The sequence below is a fragment of the Cottoperca gobio genome, chromosome 11 (genome assembly GCF_900634415.1).
Source record: "Cottoperca gobio chromosome 11, fCotGob3.1, whole genome shotgun sequence".
NCBI lineage: Eukaryota > Metazoa > Chordata > Actinopteri > Perciformes > Bovichtidae > Cottoperca > Cottoperca gobio.
The window spans coordinates 10,827,437-10,838,252 of NC_041365.1; the positions used below are offsets into that span (position 1 = coordinate 10,827,437).

General features: G+C 35.2%; 2 protein-coding genes across 2 annotated transcripts in view; both read right to left on the reverse strand.

Annotated features, from left to right (window-relative positions):
* rprd2a (regulation of nuclear pre-mRNA domain containing 2a) overlaps positions 1-3,556 on the reverse strand; it is a 15,396-nt gene extending 11,840 nt beyond the window's left edge. Inside the window, 1 exon segment of the mRNA XM_029443478.1 lies at positions 3,030-3,556. Coding sequence (XP_029299338.1) covers positions 3,030-3,204 — 175 coding nt within the window. The 5' untranslated portion in view covers positions 3,205-3,556.
* A 2,071-nt stretch (positions 3,557-5,627) lies between these two features.
* ciarta (circadian associated repressor of transcription a) lies at positions 5,628-10,816 on the reverse strand. The gene is made up of 6 exons (XM_029442482.1): positions 10,523-10,816; positions 9,093-9,443; positions 8,911-8,986; positions 8,721-8,799; positions 8,414-8,567; positions 5,628-7,950 (listed from the first exon to the last, which is right to left on the reverse strand). Exons 2-6 carry the CDS (start codon positions 9,441-9,443, stop codon positions 7,609-7,611), a joined length of 1,002 nt encoding a protein of 333 aa, XP_029298342.1. The 5' UTR covers positions 10,523-10,816; the 3' UTR covers positions 5,628-7,608.

A 10,816-nucleotide genomic window follows, 5' to 3' on the forward strand; every position in this document is an offset into this window, starting at 1 on the left:
ATACATACATATATGTGTATTTAGATATAGATATATATATATATACACATATACATCCATATATATACACATATACATATATATATATATATATATATATATATATATATATATATATATATATATATATATATATATATATATATATATATACACATATACATATATTCAAAACAGCATCACTTAAGTTATGCAAGGCAAACTGACAGTTATATGCATTACATTGACATTTGATAGTTTAAAATGTGTGATCTAAAGCAAAAACTTATTTTGTTCTCAGTTAAAGTACATTTGAACTCACTGAAACACAGTTTACAACCCGCCACTTTAAAAACAGCAATCTGAGAGAAAGACAGACAATAATGTTTTACAAATTTGCAGGAGTGAAACCAAAGTCTACCAGCCATCCTTGGCCTAGAAGTCGGCCATACTAAAATTCTTTATCTCCAGTGGGTGTGGAAAACAAAGAGGAAGTGTAGGCATATCAAAACAGCAACACATAACAAATAACTAAACACAGTCAACATACAAAAGAAAGTTTCCTGCATAGATCACAATGAATGCAAGTCAATCCCCCCCCCCCCTTTATTTTATTTAATTTAAAACCAATTCCTGTTTCCATAACAAAAAACACAAATCTCCATATTTAAAACAAGAAGCTCTTCAGGTTAGCATAAGGCCTTCCGCAATAAACCTTTCTAAATAAAACTGAATGTAATTGTCTGTTAAGTGTATTTTGACTGCTTTTGAAAGTAGATATAGATTGAATAAATAAAAAGCATAACTACTAGCAATAACAAATATGTTCATTATCTATTTATCTGTCGATTGTTTTGTTTTTTACAATTCTTTAGTCTAAGATATTTTTAAAAATTGTAAAATAAAACAAAAGAAACGGTGACCCAACCAACCGAAAGATATTTAATTTACAAATGATATCACACAGAGAAAAGCAGCATTGCCTCATGTTTTGAAGACTTTTAAGCAGCTCAGTTTGGACTTTTTCCACTTTCTGAGAATTCTTTAACAATGTTTACTCCAGAGGCCTCGTGCCACTGGTGATGGTGATGATATAACACATACAGAAAACTCAAGTCATATATATATATAGATATATAGTAGATATAGATATATATATATATATATATAGATATATATATATATATATATATATATATATATATATATATATATATATAGTATATATATATATATATATATATATATATATATATATATATATATATATATATATATATATATATATATATATATATATGTATTTATTTATTTATGTATTATCACTTATTTTTTTAATATGCTCAATTGAATAAACAGCTAGGCCAACAAGCATCATATTAAGAAGCACAAAAAGCTAAAGTTACAGAGCAAAACCAACAAACAGAATCAGAAACAAAGACGATGATTGCTTCAAGACCTCCACTCAACAGAGCTGGGAAAAGCTGTATATTTGTATTTCGCGATGAAACAACATATGTGGGATTTTGGTGTATTATCTTCATATCTTTCAAGATTCATTACAGTACATTCTCTGTACAATTTTCATAACATATCCTGGAAAAAAAATTATTTGGTAGGTTATCTGTAAATTTAAAACTGGCAACTCTGGCTGCTCTACCAGTGATATGGCAAATTCCTTCCTTTGCATTGAGAAAACATTATTATTATTATTTTAAATCCGTGTTGTACTTTACATCCCAGATAAACCAATGTTATTATGCATCTCGAATAGAAAAATGCCAGTATTACTAACTCAACTTTGTAAATAGCCTTTTGTGCAGTGCCAAGTTTCTATTAAATTTCTCCCCACTGAAGTAATAGAAAGTTCATGTTCATGTTTCAGTCTTTGTATTTGACAGGATTAGTGAATATCAAGTCTATTTAACAGGTTCTCCTCACATTTGTAACATATATCACTCCCTCTGCTACTGTCCCATAAACCAAGGAAAACCCACTTATTCATCACTATGAAATATAAAAAAACAACAACATGCCTATCATAAGTTACCAGAGCGCAAAGTGAAGATGATTGCACCTTCATGTGTAGCAAATGTTTTGCGGAGCTATTAGGCACAAACCAACGAGTATTGTGATACTGAGGATATACCAAGTGGCCCGTTTCCAGTATGTCAGTGAGTTTGAGGTTACTTGCTGAGACACTATACACACAATATTATTTAGGCCCCTTTACAAGATAATGCCACAAGATCATGCAATAATGTAAGTCACAGTTGATTCTGTACTTTAGTGGTGCAAATAAAGTACACATCATCGAATCATAACCGCTTCATCATGATGCATCAACAGATTCTTGCCAATACACAGACCTATAGTTTATAGTAAAATATGTATATTTTTAAGCAAGACATAATCCCACTTGAAAGCAACTGATAATATAAATAATAATTTCAGTCTGCAGTTGTACGTCACCTTTTGTGTGCATGAGAAAACATTGCATGCACGTATCTGACTGCGTGAGTTTGTAATAATTATTCGAATAAAATAGAATAAAAACCTCACAAAATCAAGTTTGTGTATGTGTAATATTACAGGTGTAGAAATATATCTATAATGAGTTTTGTGCACGTGTGAATACGTTTTGAGCACACAGGTATAATTTGCACAAAAAAATATGTTTTTTTTCTTCTTCTTTTTTTAAAGCTGACTGGCTAATTGTAGGGGGGGCGCGCAGTTTAAACTCCAGTTTAAAAACACACCATTAGTTCCAAAATAGGTCAAATCTGTCGGTTAGTAAGTCAAAAACAGCAAAAATGATGAACTCATGGTTGCTTTAGTTCCTGGGAGAACAGCGAGCGTTGTCCCTGAACAAGATAACGGATCACCCTTACAGCAGCAGCGGTCTGTGGTTTGTTTAAATTTTAATTTAAAAAGGGGCTTTATTGGCATGAAAGTTTCAAGAACCAAAGCGTCAAAAAAACAATTGGTCCACATATATGTAAGGTGCACACCAGTAATATGTATACATTTATAATAGTAAAGCTACTCACATTTCCTCAAACACTTTATCCAGTGTCGCACAATCAGGCTGTGGTACTTCTTGTTGTCGATGCACCACGTTGACAGTCCTTGAATTGAATCCATCGTGTTGGAAACACCTTGAAACTTCCTCTCTAAAGTTGAGTCGAAAGAGCCGCCAGAAGCGGCTCGTGCAGCCGCTGCCATGTCCGGAGGAGCTCGCGCTGCGCTCTAACATTCCAAAAACCTAACTGACGTTAGCCGTGGCTAGCACTTAGCTTAGCATGCTATCTTAACGTAGCAGAGACACCATCGCATTCATCAGCCTCTCAGCTGCCATTGAAAAGTTACAAAAGCTTAAATGTTCAGTATGGTGCCTCCAATCACTTTCTGAGTCTAGAAAGTATCCACCATGCGCTTCTGTACCACAGCTAGTAGTTTATAAAATCTAACATTAAAGGCTAAAACTTAGCGCCTTGCGACATCCTGGAGGTCTGTTTACTCGTTGCTGGTGTAGTGTTGAAGGACACTTCCGCAAACACGACATGAATATGGCGCCACCCAGTGCCACGGAAGATAACATTTGCTAGCGCCACCTGCTGCGTGTTAATAATAGCGAAGGAAAACAATATTATACAGCACAGAGGTTCGCAATTGTTTTCCACTTATTCCCTCATGTATGTCCCATGGGATCATTTGACATGGACTATTTTTTACACGTTTATAATCTTACATATGTGAAAGAGCACAGAGTCCCGCCTGTCTCTTGGAGGGTAGACAGAAGGAATCAGAATCAAAATCAGAAATCCGTTATTAGTCCCACAACGGGGAAATGTACGTTGTTATAGCAAAAGAATAAGAAAGTAAAGTGGCGAGTATACAATTAAATAGAATAAAATAGAGTAACAGTAGTATAAGTACACAGTCGTTGTAAAAGTTGTAAAAGTTAATTATGCACATTGTAGTGATAATTGCAGAGTTATAACAAGTGAATATTGCACATGGCAGTGATAATTGCACAACAGTGGTGCAATAGTGTGATCTTGGTGTGGTGGTCTACCAGGGGCCGTGGTGATTGTACAGTCTGACCGCTGCAAGGAGAAAGGACCAAAGAAGGGGGCACTCTGATAATGGCAAGGTCTTTTGTGTGGGTTTGCTTGTAAACATGTAAAGTGTTGAGTGTAATTTATGTGATAAAATGTGTATATTTCATTGTATGCCTTGATTTTCTGTAGCTCTTAACATAGTGAATGGCTTATGATTTAATGGATGGTTGTGTTTTTTTATCTCAGGCTAATGTTCGCATGTGTCATGTTATTTAATGTGTTTTATTCTTGTGATGTATGGTCTTGATGCAGCAATTTTCCTTTCTGCAAAAAAATATTCTCCAATGGGAGACAATAAAGTAACCTTAACTGTAACAACACAAGAGAACTGTATTATAAAGATATTAGACCTGTATTAAAATAGCAATGTGCACTATCTCAACACCGAATACCCATGAAACAACGCAATTGACATCAATTGAATTAGCTGCAAGTAAAACTGGATTTAAACAACATATGAAAGAAGTCAAGAAGATTTGAAGTGCATTTCAGAACTTACACGCGCATATCAAGAGAAGTGTGAATTCAAGTGAAGTGTTTCACTCATAAAATGCAGATTTAGATTATTTAACATTGTATTCACTAGATCACTAGATTACAACATACAATGTTACATAAAACATCTATGAACTATTTTAGATTTAAAAATGTATTTAAGAATATTATTTGTTGAAATATGAAGCCTTTAGTAAAAAATACAAATATCATGATAATTCAAATGAATGAAACTGAAATCTTTTCACTGACCCCCTGCCAGAGTATCACTGGTATAGCATATACAGTATTTGAAACAGTGGTGGAAAAGGTAGCCTATTCAGATTTGTTTTTAAAGTACTGCTTTACAAATGTTGACCAGGTAAAAGCAGACGTATTATCCGAAAAAATTGCACAAAATATCAAAAGTAAAAGTTCTTATCATACAGGATTTAGAAGTATCATATATCATTATAGATAGACTACTTTTAGTTTAATGATACTGATGCAAGAATGCGGAGCCAATTTCAGCTATTTAAATGCTATTGGGTAGTTTAATATGTAGTAATGCATCATATTCTACAAGATGATCATTTGTTTTGTATGTAAAATCTTTACTTGCAAATTAACTATAGCTGTCAAATACGTGTAGTGGAGGAAAAGTCCAATATTTCACTCTGAAATGCAGAGGAGTAGAAATAGAAGGTAACAAAAGGTACTCTGGTAAAGTGTTTCCAAAATGTACATATCTGTCTTATGGATGCATTGTGTTCCACCAAAGATAATTATAGACCTTTAGTGTTTAATCATAAAAAATCAATGAACTGATAAATTAAAAAAATCTATTATAAAGTGATTGATTAAATTAGCATTTAATTCATGCATTATAAAAAAAAAGGAATTAAAAAACAAACACATTACAGTTGGCAAATAATGACTAGATGTCAAAGCAGGACAATTGTAAGTCATTTGACCAACTTCAGACAAGACAGTCAGTGTTTTTCATTCCAGAAATCGACAAACACACTGCATTTTGATGAACATCATTAATTTAATATATAAAAATATGTGCATTTATCAATCAATCATCAATAATGAGATTTTCATTATAAGAAACAGAGAAATAGCCTAAACAAAAGGAAACTAAAAACAAGAACAATTGAAGACATACAACAAGGAAATAGGATTTTTACTGTTATTCCAGTTTTATTTTCCTATTTCACAAATGAAAGTTGTGTAACATAGCACAGCAAACCCTATAGCTACTGTAGGATGCTACATTTCATATACCAAAACCACACTACACTTCTCCAACACTTTTTCCATTTTAAATAACATAACTCAGCACCAATGAAAATGATTTATTACATCTACACAGCACATTTGGTTTGCAATGACATATGTGGTGAGATGATACCATCATTAAATAAATAACACTCTTTGTATGATTGATGATCAAATTTCAGGCAATATTATTGTTACCTGTATGTCTATCATATAAGTAAGGCTGACTGGTGTCAAACCACCAGAGATGAAACACCATTCAACATGAACGATATTTGATTTAAAATATAGTGCTGCAAATGGCCAAATGCTTCTGATTTCTGGAATGGAAATAGTTTTGTTTATCACATCTCCATGATATCCTGTATTACATAATCAATAGTATCGTACTTTAATACATTTTATAACAGCAAGTCTGTAATACAAATCCATTTTAAATGGGACACAGAAGCTGTTCTTTCTGATGACACTTTGCATTTGGGGCATTTTGAGTGTGAACTATCAGCCTGGAAATGAGCTAAATTTAGTCTAATTAGGTCTCTGATTCAAGTACCTGTAAAGCATCCATCTGTCTATGGAATCAACATTTTCAAGTATTGATTGTCTTAAAACAGGTCTTTAATAAATAATTGTACAACTCTTTGATATCAACAAATGTGTAACATTTCCTCATTGTCATCCAAAATGCAGTTACATCTATTCCAATGTAGGATCAAATATATTACGCGTGTTCTATAATATAAAAAAAGTGACTTAAAATTCTCATTCTCACATCCTGCCAAGCATCTCATATTTTCTCAAGTACAAAATGATTATTGATCAATGAGGTTGTGGTATTTTCTGTGCATCATTTTACTCTTTTACTATAATAATTGCAATCTATTCTTATTTACATAGAAACAAAAATGTGCATGTATGTTAACTGCTCATAAATAAGTAATGACTTTGAAGTAAGGTGCTATATGATAATGTAAAACAGTTTTGTTTGGCACATTTTGGCAGCAGCTACGTGCCTTTGCGTCACCATGTTACAATCAAATCAGCTGGCAAAATACAATTTTAACTTTCCTAAATTCTTAACCATCTATGTTCATATTTATTTATTTATTTTATAAATTGTACATCTTCATTAAAAATGAAGCTGCAAATTATTTCCTAGATTCACCATTTCATTAGTTAGTCTATAAAATGTAGTAAATCTAAGAAAATAGTGAACAATGGCCATCACAAGTTCCCATCATATCCTCACATAAGAAGCTGGAACCAGTACATTTTGGGCATTTTTGCTTGAAAAATAAATTTTACCGACGACTAATGCTTAGGGTTAGCAATGATCCTCTGTATTTTCTCACTTTCATAAGTGATATGTTCTTTCTATTTTTCACCAGTGTTATGAAATCCTCTACCGTTAGGGCAGCGTCCCACAAAATGAAAAATTACAAAACTGAGCACTGACTGCTTTTACACATTACCACATGTAAAGTATTTCCAACATCTTTTTAACTTAGTAAAAGTAAATAGAGTGCAATAACCGTGTAATCAAAAACCGCACTGGACAGTTACGGGTTAATGAGTGTTTCTCTCCTCCTCCTCCTTTTCTGGTTTACATGCCTTACAGCCATTACAGCCTGGCTCTGTGCCAAACTTTACCCTTATGCAATCAAGTGCGTCCGATGCCGTCACTCTGGCTGGCATGCAATGGCACCTCCATGTGGTAGCAAGGCCAGCTAAGGCCAGCTAAGGAGAGTCAGTTGTCGCTTGTTGTCATGATGTCGCTTGAGGACACTGAGCTGTCCTGTGTAGCAGGGCTTTCACAAGGGGAGGGCAGGGAACTCTCAGACCGCTTTTCTATCTTGATACATAAATATGACGGCCTGTTTAAAGTGCCAATGCTGAATGTAAACTTGTGTTCCTCAGCTGATTCAACGCTTTCTTCCTCTGGAGCGCTCGGTTTTTTAGGTGATCCAGGAAAACACGTGGAGACGGTGTTAAGAGGAGTCGCAGCCAGGCAGCTCCCTTGTTGATAGTGCTTATGCTTGGTTGGGACCTCGCTGCAGTCTTTGGGGTCTGACCAGCTCAGCTTTCTCTTCTGGAACAGAAAAGTAAAACCAAAAATAAGAACCATAACAAACCAAGGTCTTAAAGGGAAACTACAGTTAATGTCAACTCTCGCGTTGAGCCGAGTTCTTTGGAGGTACGATATAAAACCCAAGATTTAATAAACCATTCTTTTAAACAGCTATGAAAAACACAAGTTTAAGCTGGCAGACTCTGTGTCATCTGCTGAATAATGCCTTTAAGCCTCTTATAATCATGCGTTATATATTTTCTCCAAGTCTTTATGGTAACATTGTTCTTCAATCTCTTTTCATCTGGCTGTATATTATAATATATTTCACATAGATGCTTGGTTGTTCCAAAAAACAAGCTGTTTATAAAGTTTAGTATTGACATTTTAACATATCAGGGTCATGAGGCCCATGGTTGATTAATGCACACTTGTAAAGGCACTTTCATACGGTAACAAAGGTAACATTCAATATGAAGCTCACCTTAACTGGCATGTGGAGCTGATTTTGTCGCCAGTGTGGTCGGAGTCTGGGAGTGGTGGTCTGTTTTGGTATATCTGTGGACTGAAATGCCACCCGAGGGAACCATATTTTGAGCATCATCTCTATCTGCAGCAGGTTTTGGAGGTATTTCTCACTGCAGGAAAAAAAAGATTTAAAGAACAAGCATTAAAAACAATGCTGGGTATGGACAACAATGACAATATCCCCTTTGTCACTACGATCGTAATAGATAGATAGATACTTTATTCATCCCGAGGTCTAATATTAGGCTTGCTACAAGTCTTACCCCATTTCAGGCCTCTGTATAATTCCAAGAATCCTCTGCAACCTGTCTATTGCAACACTCTGCTGGAAACTTGATAGTCCTGCCACAATTAAAATAGAACATTTTAAAATCAAACCATATATGGCACTTTAATTACAGGATGCAATAAAACAGAGGTGGTCATAATGTTTGATATTGCTCAACCACATACCTTTGTCAAATCGCCCGGTCTTTAGTCCATGTAGAAGCTCAAGCAAAGGACAGATAAACCTCCGCAAATCTGCACACTGAGAAAATATGAAGAGAGATTAGCTCCACTACTACGACTGATCAGCTATTTGGTTGACAAAAATACGGAAACAAAGACATTGGAATAATTTCCAGGACGCTCACTTTCTGAGCGAAGGCCAGGTCCCCTTGTGTCGCTGAAGATGAGCCTAACTTGGCAGCTGCAGGCGAAGAGGCTGGGGCGAGATGCTTAGTTTCATCAGGGCAGCGCTCAGGCTGGTCGCTCTCAGACCTCGAGTGCAGCTGATCTGAATGAGCTGGGAAAGCAAGGTAATTTCCAGAGAGTGTGATCTCTTCATCCCCTGAGAGGGACTTTGTTATTCCACTGTCTCCTTCTCCCTCTGAGAAGACGTCTGCTTCATCCTCAGTCTGCTCACTCTCACTGAAGAGAAAGCTCGAGGTGGAGGTTAGCGAGTCATAAGATGGCCATTTGGAAGAACTGCCCAAGGAATTCATCTGTGGAGATAGAAAGATAATAATGTCAAAACAACTTTTGGTATTGGGCAAAATCAACAGGTAGGGGTTACAGTATTACATTATCACTAAACTTCATACTGAAGAAAATCTGTTGATGTTGATGACATTTCAGTCCCCATGGTGACTATTCTGTTGAATATTTGGTAGAATGTGGTACTGGCAAAATGAAAGGTCACTATACTTTTGTGCAAATATTATGAATTTTTAGAATATTTTGAGATATATTACTCATATACAAGAATTCAAGTTTAGAATTTGTGTAATAGACAAGGAAAATACAAGCTATAATCACTGCAAAAACATCTGTTCATTACACAGTAAAGGGTGTATATAAACCTTGTTATTCATATCGCAATCCGGATATCCAGAAAAATAACCCAATCACAAGCCTTTTGTAAGTATCATGCCGTACAAATTTGAAATGGTATTAGTTACCAAGAGTTTTGTTAGATTATCACATAGGAAGAAAGCACACAAAGGACCTAAACGACTGTGAAATCAACTCCACCATGAATCGCTGGTATTTCCTCAAAGAAAGACACGTGTGTGTGCACGTACTCAGTGCTCCAGCATTAACTTGTCATCTGAGGACAGATGTTTACGTCGACTGATTACCTCGTCTCACCTCAACAGCAATAACAAACATTTACACTTCTGTGTAGTGGCGGGGTGTAGTATGTCTGCTTTACATTAAATGTCTTGTTTTCAGCATGTTTGGCATGACTGAACAATTTATACAGCCATGACTACATTTGTTTTATGTTTTAATTCTAACTTGCTTTCCAGTTACACAATATCGTTGCGAAAAACAGAAAACATGCATAACAAACATAACGTATGACGGTTTAATCCTTAACTATTAAGATTAATAGATTAATATTCGAAGTCATGACCAAAAGTTGCTACTTATCAAATGTAACGTCGCACAACAAAGTATAGGCCTACGTCGAGTCTTAAAAACTGCGAATATTATCTCGAAAAGTGGCTGCTAATGAATAGACTCTGAAAAACAACCTACGTTTAATAAAAACAGGAAGTTCGCAGGAGACTGTTCTTACCTTCGAGCAGAACTGGATTCACAAAATCGGTAAAAACCAGACGCGTGAGAGGGCACGTTACGCTCCTTGAACAAGTTCAACAATTTCGATTCTTACAGAAGTAACCTCAACAAAGTGAAAGCTATCTTTGGGCGCATATATAGATATATATATATCTATATATATATGTAAATGAACAGCGGTTACGCTTGTTATCCAGTTTACTCTCAGTCAGGCCTAAGCTGCTTCTTCTCTCTGCCCGTGTTTCGTTCACTTTGTCAGATTTCCAACCTGTTCGAAATCCACGGAGCACAA

Coding starts and splice junctions, on each gene's coding strand:
- ciarta (XM_029442482.1), bottom strand. CDS start 9,443: ATGAATTCCTTGGGCAGTTCTTCCAAATGGCCATCTTATGACTCGCTA. Junction 8,987..9,092: donor ACCTGGCCTTCGCTCAGAAA/GTGAGCGTCCTG, acceptor ATATTTTCTCAG/TGTGCAGATTTGCGGAGGTT. Junction 8,800..8,910: donor GACCGGGCGATTTGACAAAG/GTATGTGGTTGA, acceptor TAATTGTGGCAG/GACTATCAAGTTTCCAGCAG.